Source organism: Bubalus kerabau, chromosome 13, assembly GCF_029407905.1.
Source record: "Bubalus kerabau isolate K-KA32 ecotype Philippines breed swamp buffalo chromosome 13, PCC_UOA_SB_1v2, whole genome shotgun sequence".
Lineage (NCBI taxonomy): Eukaryota > Metazoa > Chordata > Mammalia > Artiodactyla > Bovidae > Bubalus > Bubalus kerabau.
Genome location: NC_073636.1, coordinates 64,566,636 through 64,584,016, shown reverse-complemented (window position 1 = coordinate 64,584,016; position 17,381 = coordinate 64,566,636). Strand labels below are relative to the sequence as shown.

The following is a 17,381-nucleotide window of genomic DNA, read 5'->3' as shown; positions in this document are numbered from 1 at the left end:
AAGGGGATGTCAGAGGATGAGATGGTTGGATGGCATTACCGACTCAATGGACATGATTTTGAGTAAACTCCAGGAGTTGGTGATGGTCAGGGAGGCCTGGCTTGCTGCAATTCAGCTCAGTTCAGTTCAGTTCAGTTCAGTCGCTCAGTCGTGTCTGACTCTTTGCGACCCCATGAATCGCAGCACGCCAGGCCTCCCTGTCCATCACCAACTCCCGGAGTTCACCCAGACTCACGTCTATCGAGTCAGTGATGCCATCCAGCCATCTCATCCTCTGTCGTCCCCTTCTCCTCCTGCCCCCAATCCCTCCCAGCATCAGAGTCTTTTCCAATGAGTCAACTCTTCGCATGAGGTGGCCAAAGTACTGGAGTTTCAGCTTTAGCATCATTCCTTCCAAAGAGATCCCAGGGCTGATCTCCTTCAGAATGGACTGGTTGGATCTCCTTGCAGTCCAAGGGACTCTCAAGCAAATAGTCGGACACGACTGAGCGACTGAACTGAATTGAAGCATTTAAAACATAGACATGAGTGAAACAAACGTTTTTTAAATCTCGTTCACAATCCTAGGACGACAATTGCCTTCACCTTTCATCTTTCAGGAGCATTTCGTTCTCCGGGTGATTTACAGTTCACCTACTACCGTTTGAGACGTCGCCCAACCCTTTGAGGCGAGGTTGAGACGCCCTGCTTGCCGTCGTCCCGCCCCCATTTCGCCGCACGGCCTCCTGGGAGTGGTAGTCCCCAGTCTGGCCGCTCCGACGATAGTAGCGAGGTGCGCCGGTCCGCGGAACTACAGGGGGCGGTACGCAGGTCCAGGCTCTTCCGACTCGCCTTTCCTTCTCCGCCTGCGCGCCCGCCCCAGCTATCATGGCGGCTCCCTTGGCCTTGGTACTGGTGGTGGCCGTGACCGTGCGGGCGGCCTTGTTCCGCTCCAGTCTGGCCGAGTTCATCTCGGAGCGGGTGGAGGTGGTGTCCCCACTGAGCTCTTGGAAGAGAGGTGAGGCCACCGGCTCGAGTAGGCGGTCAGGTCCCGCCTGTGCGCTCCTGGCCTCTGTGAATGGAAGGCGGGGGCATTGGCCGCAAGCTCGATTCTGAGGGAACTGACCCACTCAAGCGTACTTAGAGAAGGCGGGAGAGCGGGGCTGCTGGGAGGAGGGAGCGTGGGGCAATGGTGAGGTTGGGGCCCTACAGGCCGGTCACCTGAGGGGTGGGGATCTGAGGGGGTGTGTCCCACACGGGTTTTGAGCTGAGAGGCGTGATCTGAGGAAGGGTCAGGATGAGGGAAGTGCATGCTGGCTGGAGTGGGATTTGGCGGGAGATTCGCACATGATGCTCCCTGGGGTGTGGGGTGGCTGTGAGGGGAGCCCCAGTGCGGGGACCAATCCTGCCTAAGCGAGGAAAGGGTGTGAGTGAGTGTGCTTAGAAGCCTATTCTCCGTCTGGGACTTGGAGTGCAGTTTTTCCTACTGTGTCTTCCTAGGTCTTGCAGTTCTTCATCGAACATTGTTTTATATTAAAGGGACAGAATTTGGGCCAAAGGATCCACAGGCTAATGGGAGAAATAGATAATTATAATCATTTGTGGAAAGTGTACTTCCTGTGTACATCCAGTTCCTTCCTTGGAGTTCTGATCTTGAAGAAAGCATCCCCTCCTTTTCCAGTTTCTTAAGGCTATGGAATTTGAGCTAACTCTTGAAGGAAGCAGAGTTTGGAAAGGGAGATTAGAGAAAGGGAAGTTCCAGGTAGAAGATAAACAGGATCAAGAAATGTTGAAGGAAGTGAACATATCCAAAGTAGGTGAGTAATGGGATGGGGGTGAGGTTAGGGCCAGAGTTTGAAGATTTTCTAAAAAACTTTCTTCCTAAAGTATAATAAACTTAGAGCTCAAGAAATTTTTTACTAACTGTCTACATCCATGTAGGCAGCACCCAGATCAACAAACAGAACAGCACCACAGAGGTCCCCTTTCATGTTCTCAAACTTTAAATGCTAGAGTTTTAATATTATCCCATAGCTTCCCTGTTGACTCAGATGGTAAGGAATCCACCTGCAATGCAGGAGACCCAGATTCGATTCCTGGGCCAGGAAGATCCCCTGGAGAAGGGAATGGCAGTGTACTCCATTCTTGCCTGGAAAATCCCATGGACTGAGGAGCCTGGCAAGCTACAGTCTATGGGGTCACAACAGTCAGACATGACGTAGCAACTGAATCACCACTACCACCCTTTACCCAGCTTCTTCTCCTGCTCATATCCTACATAATCATAGTACAATGACCTAAACCAGAAAATTAACATTGATCCAATACCATTAACTAACCTACAGGATTTTTACCAGTGTTCCACAGATGTCCTTTCTCTGGTCCAAGATCCCATCATGATCCCATATTGTATTTAATCGTTGTCTATCCTTAGTTTCTTCCTATCTGGGGTGCTTCCTCCTTCATGTTATTGTTCAGTCACTCAGTTGTGTCTGACTCTTTGCGACCCCACGGACTGTAGCAGGCCAGGCTTCCCTGTCCTTCACCATCACCTGGAGCTTGCTCAAACTCATGTCCATTGAGTCAGTGATGCCATCCAATCATCTTGTCCTCTGTCATCCCCTTCTCCTCCTGCCTTCAATCTTGCCCAGGATCAGAGTCTTTTCCAATGAGTCGGCCAGTTATTTTGTCTCTCAGTTTAGGTTTTCTTGATGTTTCCTCATGATGAGATTGAAGTTATGGTTTTTTGGGTAAGAACCACATTTTTGGCATAAACACCACAGAATCATGTCAGGAGGAACTTGATAATGTTAACTGGTCAGCATATTACTGGTGATATTAAGGTAGGTCACTTGAGAAAGATAGTGAATGCCAGGTTTACCCACATAAGTTTTTATTTTTCTCCTTGCAAATACTGTTTCCAGTCATATTTTTACCCACTAATTTTTATTTTTATTTTTTTATTTTTTTTTTTCAGTGTTACAGCTCTATTTTATTTAGAAGATAGCAGGAGAGTGAGAGAGAGAGAGAGAGAAAGAAAAGAGTGCACGCACGTGGGAGAGAGAGTCTGAGAGAAAGCGCTTTGGCTCCTCCTTTTATATGTTTTTTCCTCCACCTAGGCCTGCCCTATGCAAATTGGGCTTAGCCTGGAGTGCTGTTTGTTCTGCCTGAAGTCTTCACTCTGGTCCTTGGACCTTCCTTGTCTTAGCCACCGCCATTTTGGACTCCTTTTCCCTATTCTACCTACCTAACATTCCCCCCTCAAGAGATGGGAGGCCCAATTCTTTGGGAATAGGGGCGTTGAGGTCTTTCTGGCTACTTCCTGCTGAACTGGGGTGATGAGGTGTATTGGGCCTCCCCCTCTTGTTAGTCTCAATCCTCAGAGCCCTTATAGCCGTGTCCAAGGGTGTGTGATATATTCCGTGGTTAGCTGTAGTTTTAGATCTTTGTTGAACTGGCACTGCCTGTTGTAGCTGGTTGACAGGTGTATTGAGTGTCCTCTTCTGTTTTCTTCCATGGCTTGACTCATGAGTAGTGAATCCAGAAGTCATGTCTTGGTACCTTGACTGCTTAACCGGAGGTCTTCTGCAATCTGAGACTGGGCCGCGTGAGCTTTCTGCTGAGTTCGTTTTTTGCTGTCCCGGTTTCCAACAAGATGGGCCTTCCCCTGAGCTGGGTTTCTTCGCCTTCTGCTTCTAGCGTGGGAGCTTCGCTGAGTTGGGCTCCTGCTGTGCTTGGCCTCTTTCACGCAGAGGTTATTTCAGCCAGGTTATATCTGAGTCATGGCACCATAGATGTCACGCGAGTGTATGTTCCTTGGTTCTTTGTCTCGTCACAACAAAGATTTGGAGCAACAGACATTAAAGCCCTCGGCGCGTCACAGCTCTTGGGTCTTGGACAAACTGTGCTACAGCTCTTAGGCAAATCAGTGTTACAGCTCTATTTTATTTAGAGGATAGCAGGAGAGTGAGAGAGAGAGAGAGAAAGAAAAGAGTGCACGCACGTGGGAGAGAGAGTCCCCCACTAATTTTTAGTATCCATTATTGACACTTGCCTTTCATGATTATTACTGTGGGATCTGCCAAATGGTGATTATCTATTTTCATCTTTCCTCTACATTTGACATTTACACTTCTCTGTAAGGAAGAGTTTTCTTTTCTCTTTTACCTGTTTATTTATTCAATTATTAATAGCAAAGTATGATTTCTAACTATAAAGTGCTTTTCTCTATCCACCCATACATATATGTATAAAGGAAAGGAAAGGAGAGTGAAGTCGCTCAGTCGTGTCTGACTCTTTGCGATCCCATGAACTGTAGCCTATTAGGCTCCTCCATCCATGGGATTTTCCAGGCAAGAGTGCTGGAGTGGATTGCCATTTCCTTCTCCAGGGGTTATTCCCGACCCAGGAATCGAACCCGGATCTCCTGCATTGCGGGCAGACGCTTTACTGTCTGAGCCACCAGGGAAGCCTACATATATGTATACACTTCTTAATTCATTTACATACATATCCATTAATTAAACATTAATGAAATATTAATTTTTAATATTTTAGTACTCTGAGCATAATAAGGAACATATTTCTTTGGGCACTTGTCCAGTTATTTCCCCCAATAAACTACTGTAAGAACAATTGTTTCTGGATCAAGAGGCACACACTTGAAAATACATGTTGCTTGTAGAAAAGTTAATAACAAATGTCACTCAAACAGTCAGCATATGAGAACAACTGCCCATTTTCCTATTCCACATTTCTCACAGCTTCTAATTTGTTATTTTGCTGTTTTTTGCAATGGAGCAGAATATGTAGAAGTGAAACACTTGTTATTATTTATTTATTTGGCAGGGGCTTGCAGAATCTTAGTTTTCTGCCCAAGGATTGAACCTGGGCATCTGGCAGGAAAGTGCCAAGTCCATACCACCGGACCACCAGGGAATTTGCAAACAAAACCCTTTTTAGCATGGGTGGAAGTTAGAAGAAGATTGAAGGAATGTTAAGGTTTAATATAAAATTTTTTCATAATGAGTGTTGCCCCACAATGAAAAGAGTTGCTCTGTAGGGAAGAAGGTTCACCATCATCTGAAATCAAGACTTAAAATCACTTGCTGGGAATGAGGTAAAAGGGGGTAATGAGGTAAAATGGAGGTAAAATGAGGTAAAATTGGGAAGCCCTTCTTGTTCTTGGGAGTTATCTAGCACTTTGGTTTATGGCCAGTCTGCATATGTCTCTAAAGTAAGAGTGAACTTGGATGTCTTACTTTTCAGTGGTTGAAGGCCTCTCACTGTTGGACTTGGGAGTGTCTCCTTATTCTGGAGCAGTGTTTCATGAAGTAAGTGTTTTTGCTTTCTTTTCTGGGTACTAACAGTAGTTTATAGTCACAGATGCCAAACCTAACCTCTGTTTTGTACAAACATTTAAAAAGATCTATTTTTGAAAATCATATTTAGAAACAGCCCCTTTTTTTAGATGTCTTCTGCTTAAGAAGAGGGTTTCACAATTGTAGTGGAAATGATCCAGATTTAGATTGTAATTTGGGGAAGCAGATGAGACTTCTGTGGAAGTTACCATTTTTGTTGGCAGATAAGTTGTAAACAGTTCGTAGTTCATGAATAGGTTATATGCTAATTGGCATGTAATTTGTTCTTTGGAACATGCTTTCCTGTGAAAACTGTGTCAGCAGTGTTGGTTTCTTAGAAAGCCCACCAAAGCCATTTAACCCATAAAGTTACTTCTTAAGAATAGTAAAATCACTCTTAGGTCACTATCATCTCTTATTTGGGTTACTACAACAGCTTCCTGACAAGTCCTTCTGCATTCAGTCTTGGTCCTTTTTATTTTATCCTGTAGTCAGAGCCATCTTCCTGAAATGTGAATCTGATTTTGTCACTGTCCTGCTTGACACTGATTTCAGGATAAAATCCAAGCACCTTAGGGTACATACAAAGCCCTGTGGGTCCTGCTCACTCCCTCAACCACATGTCTTTCCACTTCTTCCTCCCCATTTTTTTTTTTTTAATTTAATGTTTGGCTCTGCTGGGTCTTCACTGTTGTGTGGGCTTTCTGTCTTGGCGAGCAGGGGCTACTCTTGGTTGTAGTACTTGGGCTTCTCATCGTGATGGCTTCTTTTGCTGTGGAGCATGGGCTGTAGGCCCGAGGGCTTCAGTAGTTATAGCACCTGGGCCCAGTAGTTGTGGCTCCTGGGCTCTAGAGCATAGGCCCTTTAGTTGTAGTGCACAGGCTTAGTTGCCCCGCAGCATGTGGATCTTCCAGGACCAGGGATTGAACCCATGTCCTTGCATTGACAGGCAAATTCCTTACCACTGAGCCACCAGGAAAGCCCCAGACCTTTTTTATTGGCTTTATCATTTAGACGTCTTCTAATTAGGCAATTTAGCCCTTAATTTTTACAACTATCTCCCTCATACCTACTTTGAGAACAGTTTTTTTGGTTCTCCTATCTAGTCTTTTTAAAGCATTCAACTTGGTTCTCATGGAGATAACAACTCTTTTGTATTCATACTTCGTTATCTTTGTATTACTGTCTAATTGAACCACAATAACAAGAACTGCCAGCAGAAACAGGTTAGGAAAAATTTGAGACTCTTTGAAAGTGAAAGTGAGGTCGCTCAGTCGTGTCCCACTCTTTGGGACCCCATGGACTGTAGCCTACGAAACTTCTCCGTCCATGGGATTTTCCAGGCAAGAATACTAGAGTGGGTTGCCATTTCCTTCTCCAGGGGATCTTCCCGACCCAGGGATCGAACCCCGGTCTCCCACATTGTAGGCAGACGCTTTTACCATCTGAGCCACCAGGGAAGTCTCTATGAGACTATGAGCACACAATTCAGAAATTGGGAACAGAAGTGTATGGGCATATACAAGCATAGCCTAGTAGCCAGGAGAGCTCAGTGTGCTGTGTGCCTTAGGCAGTATGTTTTCTATAGAATAGGAACCCCTGACAGAGTTCTGACATGGTTTTATTATGCTTCAGTACCATATTCTCTCTTGCCTATGTCTTTGTTCATGCTGTTGTCTTTGTTTTATAGAGGGCCATTCTTCTCTCTTTTTGTGGTTGACCCTGCTGTTCAGATACTAGCTTAGGTTTTGCCTCCTCCAGGAAGCCATCCCTCATCACCTTAGACTAAGTTAGATGTTTCTCCTGTATCTTTCGAAGCATCTTGTGCTTATCCTTTTCATGACTCATATCATACTCTTGAAACTGCCTCTGTACTTGTTTTACCCATTATGATATGTGCTGCTTAGAACGTGTTCTGGCATCTTTTGATCACTTATTCCTAGTGCCTCGCTCTGTATCTGCATATGTATTCCAACCCCTTCTTCCCTTCTCTCTTTCCTTTAACAAAGAGTTATTAAGTACACACCAAATGCCAGCGACCCTGCTAGATGCTAGGTGTATAAAACAAGACACAGTCCTTGGCATTATTATTCTCATATTTTTGAGAGAAACAGACAATAAGTTAGTAAAAAGAGCAAAGAATATTGCCAAGGATAAAGAAAATAATTTCATCATGATGAAAGGGTCAGTTTATCAAGAAGACATAACAGTCCTGATGCTTATGCACCTAATAGAGTTTCAGAGTACATGAAGATGGATAGAACTGCAAGGAGAAATCGACAGATCTCCAGTTATAGTCTGAGATTTCAGTATCGCTCTGTAAATGATTGATAGAACAAGCAGAGTCAACAGGGATAGAGAAAACTTGAACAATACACCAACCATTTTGACTTCATTGACATTTACAGAACATTCTATCCAATAACAGCAAAATACATAATCCCTTCAAGTGTGTATTTGCAAGATAGATCATATTCTGAGAAATAAAATAGGCTCAATAAATTTAATAAAAGGATTGACATCATACAAAGTATATTCTCTGACCACAATGGAATCAAGTGAAAAATTAATACCAGAAAGATACCTGGAAAATCCCCGAGTATTTGCAAGCTAAGTAACATATTCCTCAATAACCCATGATCAAAGAAGAAATCAGAAGGGAAATTAGTATTTTGAATGAATGAAAATGAAAACGCAGCCTATCAAAATATGTGGGAAATTTATGATGTAAAATGCCTATATTAAAAAAGAAGAAAGTCTCAAATCATTGACCTCAGTTTCTATCTTAAGAAACTAGAAAAAGAAGATAACTCAAAAGTAAGCAGAATAAAAGGAATAATAACTACCTGAATGGAAACAAATGAAACAGAAAACAGAAAGTATGGAAAGGCACAGAAATATAGTTGGTCCTTTGGAATGAACAGTAAAATAGGTGAACATTTGGGAATGGTAGATATGTTCACCATCTTGATTGTGGTAATGCTTTCATGGGTGTATACATAGGTCAGAACATGTCAAGTTGTATATCTTTTTTATACCAACTATACCTCCATAACGGAGAAGGCAATGGCACCCCATTCCAGCACTCTTGCCTGGAAAATCCCATGGACGGAGGAGCCTGGTAGGCTGCAGTCCATGGGGTCGCTAAGAGTCAGACACGACTGAGCGACTTCACTGTCACTTTTCACTTTCATACATTGGAGAAGGAAATGGCAACCCACTCCAGTGTTCTTGCCTGGAGAATCCCAGAGATGGGGGAGCCTGGTGGGCTGCCGTCTATGGGGTCACACAGAGTCGGACACGACTGAAGCGACTTAGCAGCAGCAGCAGCAGCAGCAGCAGCATACCTCCATAAAGCTAAATTTTTTAAATGTGATTTCACTTAAATGGTAAGTTCAGTTCACTTCAGTTCAGTCACTCAGTTGTGTCCAACTCTTTGCTACCCCAGGAACTGCAGCACGCCAGGCCTCCCTGTCCATCACCAACTCCCAGAGTCTACCCAAACCCATGTCCATTGAGTTGGTGATGCCATCCAACCATCTCATCCTCTGTTGTCCCCTTCTCCTCCTGCCCTCAGTTTTTCCCAGCATCAGGGTCTTTTCAAATGAGTCAGCTCTTCGCATCAGGTGGCCAGTGTATTGGAGTTTCAGCTTCAACATCAGTCCTTCCAATGAACACCCAGGACTGATCTCCTTTAGGATGGACTGGTTGGATCTCCTTGCAGTCCATGGAACTCTCAAGAGTCTTCTCCAACACCACAGCTCAAAAGCATCAATTCTGCAGCGCTCAGCTTTGTTTATAGTCCAACTCTCACATCCATACATGACCACTGGAAAAACTATAACCTTGACTAGATGGACCTTTGTTGGCAAAGTAATGTCTCTGCTTTTTAATATGCTGTCTAGGTTGGTCATAACTTTCCTTATAAGGAGTACGTGTCTTTTAATTTCATGGCTGCAGCCACCATCTGCAGTGATTTTGGAGCCCAGAAAAATAAAGTCAGCCGTTGTTTCCACTGTTTCCCCATCTGTTTGCCATGAAGTGATGGGACCAGATGCCATGATCTTAGTTTTCTGAATGTTGAGCTTTAAGCTAACTTTTTCACTCTCCTCTTTCACTTTCATCAAGACGCTCTTTAGTTTTTCTTCGCTTTCTGCCATAAGGGTGATATCATCTGCATATCTGAGGTTATTGGTATTTCTCCCAGCAGTCTTGATTCCAGCTTGTGCTTCCTCCAGCCCAGCGTTTCTCATGATGTACTCTGCATAGAAGTTAAATGAGCAGGGTGACAATATACAGCCTTGACATACTCCTTTTCCTATTTGGAACCAGTCTGTTGTTCCATGTCCAGTTCTAACTGTTGCTTCCTGACCTGCATATAGGTTTCTCAAGAGGCAGGTCAGGTGGTCTGGTATTCCCATCTCTTTCAGAATTTCCCACAGTTTATTGTGATCTACACAGTCAAAGGCTTTGGCATAGTCAATAAAGCAGAAATAGATATTTTTCTGGAACTCTTGCTTTTTCGATGATCCAGCGAATGTTGGCAATTTGATCTCTGGTTCCTCTGCCTTTTCTAAAACCAGTTTGAACCTCTGGAAGTTCATAGTTCACATATTGCCAAATCCTGGCTTGGAGAATTTTAAGCATTACTTTACTAGCATGTGAGATGAGTGCAATTGTGCGGTAGTTTGATGTTAAGTTTGATGTGGTAGTTAAATGGTAAGTATATATAGAAAAATAAAGCTGAGTAAAAGGATAAAGCGGAGAAGGCAATGGCACCCCACTCCAGTACTCTTGCCTGGAAAATCCCATGGATGGAGGAGCCTGGTAGGCTGCAGTCCATGGGGTCGCTAAGAGTTGGGCACGACTGAGTGACTTCACTTTCACTTTTCACTTTCATGCATTGGAGAAGGAAATGGCAACCCACTCCAGTGTTCTTGCCTGGAGAATCCCAGGGACGGGGGAGCCTGGTGGGCTGCCGTCTACAGGATCGCACAGAGTTGGACACGACTGAAGCGACTTAGCAGCAGCAGCAGCAGCAAAAGGATAAAGAGTGGTGGTCATATATATGACTATTTTAGTGTGTTCAGGGAAGGCACTTGAGGAAGTGAAATTTGAATAAGAGATCTAAATGAATCAAGCAAGCCATATGATGGCCCTGATTTGGGAATGAGTTTGGCATTTGTGAGTTGCAGAAAGATGATCAGTGTTGCTAAGGCAGAATGAGCAAAGGAGAATAATAGAGATAAGTTGTAAGAAATTAGGGGCCTGATGATACAGGACTTTTTGTAGACATGGTTAGGAGTTTGGATTTTCTTTCAATCTCTATATCTCCCTATCTGTCTTGGTATCTTTTCTTTTCCACTTTTATTGAGATGTAATTGACATACAACACTGGGTAAGTTTTATACAGCATAATGATTTAACTTTTATCCATCATGAAATAATGACCACAGTAGATACATTAATGAAATAGAAATGGTTTTTCCCTTGTGATGCAAACTCTTAGGATTTACTCTCTTAACAACTTTCATTTATAACTATAGAAGTGCTACCTATATTTATCATTTATTGTACATTACATCCTTAGATAGAACTTATTTATTTTATAACTGAAAATTTGTACCTTTTGACTATCTTTATCCAGTTTTCCCTCCTACTCTGATCTCTCTTTTCTTTTTGAAGTATAGTTTACATGCAACACTGTGTTAGTTCCCAGTGTATAACATAGTGACTGCATATTTGTATACATTTTTAAGTGCTCACCATAAGTCTAGTTGTCATTTGTCAACAAACAAGGATATTCAGTTCAGTTCAGTCACTTAGTCGTGTCTGACTCTTTGTGACCTCATGGATTGCAGCACACCAGGCTTCCCTGTCCATCACCAGCTCCTGGAGCTTGCTCAAGCTTATGTCCCATTGAGTCGGTGGTGCCATCCAACCATCTTATCCTCTGTCGTCCCCTTCTCTTCCTGCTTTCGATCTTTCCCAGCATCAGGGTCTTTTCCATTGAGTCAGTTCTTTGCATCAGGTGGTCAAAGTATTGGAGCTTCAGCTTCAGCATCAGTCCTTCCAATGAATATTCAGGACTAATTTCCTTTAGGATTGACTGGTTTGATCTCCAAGGTACTCTCGGGAGTCTTCTCCAATACCACATTACATGATTGCTAATCATGTTCCCCATGCTGTACTTTTCAGACCTGTGACTCATTTATTTTTCAACTGAAAGTTTGTGCTTCTTAATCTCCCTCACCTATTTCTCTCCTCCTTCACCCCTCGTCTTTATCTATCTTTTAATAAAATTGTTTTATTTAATTTTTTGTTTGTTTGTTTTTAATGTCCAGTGTTTGTAAGATGAGCGCCTGAGCTTCCTCCTGTATAAGATAAATTGGGATACTTCTTGTCTAATTTGGTTTCTGGAAAAACTTCATTCACGTTCTAAATGGTTACTGATCAAATGGAACCATGTTCTTCATCTCCAGCTGTCTCCTATTCCTTAGTCCTGGCCTTTGAGAGAAACAGAACTCAGAACAGTATTTGCATCTTTTTCTTTAGCCTCCAACTGGATAGTATATTTATGCTGTGACATGGGAACCTGCAAGGAATTAAACTTCTTTCCAAAGTCATCTGCCACGCCAGCCTTCACATTGGCCTTGTAGTAAGCCCAGTCAGAGCAGGTGGATTCTCAGGTAGAGTAGCCAACCTGGAGGTGAGGGTCTCAATCCAGGATTTTAGGGAGATAGCAGTGGCCTTGTGATCTTGGGGTATGATCTCCCCAGTTAACAGCTTCCATTGTAGACTTTCTCTGGGGGAAGCCATGTCATGACCAACCTTAAGGAAGCCTTTGTGTTGTGGAACTGAATCTTGTTGTCAACACCCATATGAGTAAGCTTGGAGCAGATACTTAAGCTCTTTTAGATACTACAGCCCTAGCTGACAGCTTGGCTGCAATCTCATGAGAGACTCTGTGCCAGAACCACCCAGTTAAGCCATTCCTGGATTCCTGACTCTTAGGCACTGTGTGAGATAATAAATGTGTACTGTTTTAAGCTATTAAGTTTTTGGATAATTTGTTACACAGAAATAGATAACTGAGATATCTAGAGAGTGAATTTACATAAAGAAGAATTCGAGGACCTGGAGCTATCCAGTACATCAAGGTTGGGAAGGGAAAGAGGTACTAGCAAATAGAGCTGAAAGGGTGGAAAATCAAGAGAATGTAGTTCATGGAAGCTAAATGCTTTAAGGAAGGAGTAAAAACTATGTCAGAACTTACTAGGTGGCTCAGTGGTATAGAATCTGCCTGCCAAGCAGGAGACGTGGGTTTGATCCCTGGGTTGGGAATGATCCCCTGGAGAAGGAAATGGCAAACCACTCCAGTATCTTTCCTGCAAAATCCCATGGACAGAGGGGCATACTGGGCTACAGTCCATGGAGTCGCAAAGAGTTGGACATGACTTAGCTACTAAACAACAACAAAAACAATGTCAAATGCTATTTCAAGGTTGAGAAAATTTAGACTAAAAATTGATGATTAATTTGCCAAAATTGAGATCTTTGGCAGCAGTAATTTCAGTGGAGTATAGGGACAAGCGACTTACTGACATACATTGAGGGAAAGATGGAAAGACAGAGTAGAGACAACCTTTTTGAGGAGTTTCACTCTAAAGGAGGGCAGAGAAATGGTATGGAAGCTGGATAGAGATGTCTAGTGAAGATTTTTAAAATATGAAGATCTGCATATTGAATGCTGATGGGAAGAATTCTGTGGATATGAAGTTGAGAATGTAAGAAAGATCAAATGAGCAATGTCTTTGAGGAGATCAGAAGGAATGGGATCCGGTTGACAGGTGGAGGATTTGGTTTTAAATAGGAAGAATGGAACTTCCTCCATTGTTAATACAAGAAAAGTAGAGAGTATAAGTATAGATAGAGGAAATTGATCAACTGGGTAGTGGGAAAATAAGGTGGTTCTCATGTAATTGCTTCTCTTTTCTCAGTGAAATAAGAAATGTTGGCTGTAAGTGAGAACGGGGGAGGGGAGTTGGAATACGCAGTTAAAATAACTGCTATGTACTTGTTAGTTCATTAAGGAAACAAGCCCCCGTGCTGATAGACTTTTTGAGAACAGTTTGTTCTGTTCTATTTAGTGCCATTCAAAAACTATCTGAAGCATCAAAACATTTCAAAAGTAGGCTATTGGTAATATAAATATCAAGTTGTTACCTCTTACAGACAAAGATAAATGCAAAAGAGAATCCATTAATAGATAGTTGTAGAAGTTTAATTCTTTGAGAACTTTGAAAGGCAAAGCTGAGGCCCCTATTTTCAAAAGGAGGTAAAAAGTTGATCTCAGGTAGCTAACATATTGAGGTTTACTGTGTGCTAGGCACTATGCTGAGTACTTTGTGAATGTTACCAGTTAATTCTCCCAAGAACCATGTGAAATAGGTCACTATATGTGTTTTATGGCTGAGGAAACTAGAAACTAACGCTCAGACGGCAAAACAACCTGCCCAGAGTGGAACCTGGTAGAACATTTTAAGACAAAAAAACATTGTTAGAGGCAAAGAGAATTATTTTTAATAATTGATCAACACCCAGATGATACAGCAATTCTACACTTAAATTCATCTAACTACATAGCTTTAAAATCTATAAAAGTGACATGACTAAAAGAAGAAATAGACAAACCCACAGTCATAGAGGGATATTTTAACATATGTATCTCAGTCTCTGATATAACAAACAGACCAGAAAATCAATAAGAACATAGTAGATTTGAATAAATACTTAACAAACAACCTAGATGTCATCCATAAAATATCACACCAAAAAATGTTAACATGCACATTTTTTAAAATGTGTGTGGAACACTTACAAAATTGACCATATGATGGAACACAAAGCAAGTCACAACACATTTTAAATGATTGAAATCATTGAAAATTCTGCTTTATTGACTATGCCAAAGCCTTTGACTGTGTGGATCACAATAAACTGTGGAAAATTCTGAAAGAGATGGGAATACCTGACCACCTGATCTGCCTCTTGAGAAATTTGTATGCAGGTCAGGAAGCAACAGTTAGAATTGGACATGGAACAACAGACTGGTTCCAAATAGGAAAAGGATTTCGTCAAGGCTGTATATTGTCACCCTGTTTATTTAACTTATATGCAGAGTATACCATGAGAAATGCTGGACTGGAAGAAACACAAACTGGAATCAAGATTGCTGGGAGAAATATCAATAACCTCAGATATGCAGATGACACCACCCTTATGGCAGAAAGTGAAGAGGAATTCAAAAGCCTCTTGATGAAAGTGAAAGTGGAGAGTGAAAAAGTTGGCTTAAAGATCAACGTTCAGAAAACGAAGATCATGGCATCTGGTCCCACCACTTCATGGGAAATAGATGGGGAAACAGTGGAAACAGTGTCAGACTTTATTTTTCTGGGTTCCAAAATCACTACAGATGGTGACTGAAGCCATGAAATTAAAAGACGCTTACTTCTTGGAAGGAAAGTTATGACCAACCTAGATCAGATCAGATCAGATCAGTCGCTGTCGTGTCCAACTCTTTGCGACCCCATGAATCGCAGCACGCCAGGCCTCCCTGTCCATCACCAACTCCCAGAGTTCACCCAGACTCACGTCCATCGAGTCAGTGATGCCATCCAGCCATCTCATCCTCTGTCGTCCCCTTCTCCTCCTGCCCCCAATCCCTCCCAGCATCAGAGTCTTTTCCAATGAGTCAACTCTTTGCATGAGGTGGCCAAAGTACTGGAGTTTCAGCTTTAGCATCATTCCTTCCAAAGAAATCCCAGGGCTGATCTCCTTCAGAATGGACTGGTTGGATCTCCTTGCAGTCCAAGGGACTCTCAAGAGTCTTCTCCAACACCACACTTCAAAAGCATCAATTCTTCGGCGCTTAGCCTTCACAGTCCAACTCTCACATGCATACATGACCACAGGAAAAACCGTAGCCTTGACTAGACGAACCTTTGTTGGCAAAGTAATGTCTCTGCTTTTGAATATGCTATCTAGGTTGGTCATAACTGTCCTTCCAAGGAGCAAGCGTCTTTTAATTTCATGGCTGCAGTCACCATCTGTAGTGATTTTGGAGCACACAAAAATAAAGTCTGACACTATTTCCACTGTTTCCCCATCTATTTCCCATGAAGTGGTGGGACCAGATGCCATGATCTTCATTTTTGAATGTTGAGCTTTAAGCCAACTTTTTCACTCTCCACTTTCAGAGAAACTCCCCAGGTCAGTAGGTGCCCAATATGCTACTGGAGATCAGTGAAGAAATAACTCCAGAAAGAATGAAGGGATGGATCCAAAGCAAAAAGAATACCCAGCTGTGGATGTGACTGGTGATAGAAGCAAGGTCCAATGCTGTAAAGAGCAATATTGCATAGGAACCTGGAATGTCAGGTCCATGAATCAAGGCAAATTGGAAGTGGTCAAACAAGAGATGGCAAGAGTGAATGTCGACATTCTAGGAATCAGCAAACTGAAATGGACTGGAATGGGTGAATTTAACTCAGATGACCATTATATCTACTACTGCGGGCAGGAATCCCTCAGAAGAAATGGAGTGGCCATCATGGTCAACAAAAGAGTCTGAAATGCAGTACTTGGATGCAATCTCAAAAACGACAGAATGCTCTCTGTTTTTTTCCAAGGCAAACCATTCAATATCACAGTAATCCAAGTCTATGCCCCAACCAGTAATGCTGAAGAAGCTGAAGTTGAACGGTTCTATGAAGACCTACAAGACCTTTTAGAACTAACACCCCAAAAAGATGTCCTTTTCATTATAGGGGACTGGAATGCAAAAGTAGGAAGTCAAGAAACACCTGGAGTAACAGGCAAATTTGGCCTTGGAATACGGAATGAAGCAGGGCAAAGACTAATAGAGTTGTGCCAAGAAAATGCACTGGTCATAACAAACACCCTCTTCCAAGAACACAAGAGAAGACTCTATACATGGACATCACCAGATGGTCAACACCGAAATCAGATTGATTATATTCTTTGCAGTCAAAGATGGAGAAGCTCTATACAGTCAGCAAAAACAAGACCGGGAGCTGACTGTGGCTCAGACCATGAACTCCTTATTGCCAAATTCAGACTTAAATTGAAGAAAGTAGGGAAAACCACTAGGCCATTCAGGTATGACCTAAATCAAATCCCTTATGATTATACAGTGGAAGTGAGAAATAGATTTAAGGGCCTAGATCTGATAGAGTGCCTGATGAACTATGGAATGAAGTTCGTGACATTGTACAGGAGACAGGGATCAAGACATTCCCATAGAAAAGAAATGCAGAAAAGCAAAATGGCTGTCTGGGGAGGCCTTTCAAATAGCTGTGAAAAGAAGAGAAGCGAAAAGCAAAGGAGAAAAGGAAAGATATAAACATCTGAATGCAGAGTTCCAAAGAATAGCAAGAAGAGATAAGAAAGCCTTCTTCAGCGATCAATGCAAAGAAATAGAGGAAAACAACAGAATGGGAAAGACTAGGGATCTCTTCAAGAAAATCAGAGCTACCAAAGGAACATTTCATGCAAAGATGAGCTCGATAAAGGACAGAAATGTTATGGACCTAACAGAAGCAGAGGATATTAAGAAGAGGTGGCAAGAATACACAGAAGAACTGTACAAAAAAGATCTTCACAACCCAGATAATCACGATGGTGTGATCACTGACCTAGAGCCAGACATCCTGGAATGTGAAGTCAAGTGGGCCTTAGAAAGCATCACTATGAACGAAGCTAGTGGAGGTGATGGAATTCCAGTTGAGCTATTCCAAATCCTGAAAGATGATGCTGTGAAAGTGCTGCACTCAATATGCCAGCAAATTTGGAAAACTCAGCATTGGCCACAGGACTGGAAAAGGTCAGTTTTCATTCCAATCCCAAAGAAAGGCAATGCCAAAGAATGCTCAAACTACCGCACAATTGCACTCATCTCACACGCTAGTAAAGTAATGCTCATGACCAACTTAGATAGCATATTCAAAACAGAGACATTAC

General features: G+C 42.5%; 1 protein-coding gene across 3 annotated transcripts in view; it reads left to right on the top strand.

Annotated features, from left to right (window-relative positions):
• Positions 1-832: 832 nt before the first annotated feature.
• The window catches only part of PIGU (phosphatidylinositol glycan anchor biosynthesis class U), a 96,494-nt gene continuing 79,945 nt past the window's right edge, over positions 833-17,381 (top strand). Inside the window, exons 1-3 of one of the 3 annotated variants that reach the window (XM_055544820.1) lie at positions 859-997; positions 1,661-1,796; positions 5,248-5,312. In XM_055544820.1, coding sequence (XP_055400795.1) covers positions 1,673-1,796; positions 5,248-5,312 — 189 coding nt within the window. In that variant the 5' untranslated portion in view covers positions 859-997; positions 1,661-1,672. Of the gene's footprint in view, positions 998-1,660; positions 1,797-5,247; positions 5,313-17,381 lie in introns of all 3 variants that reach the window. The other 2 variants (XM_055544818.1, XM_055544821.1) reach the window with 2 other exon arrangements.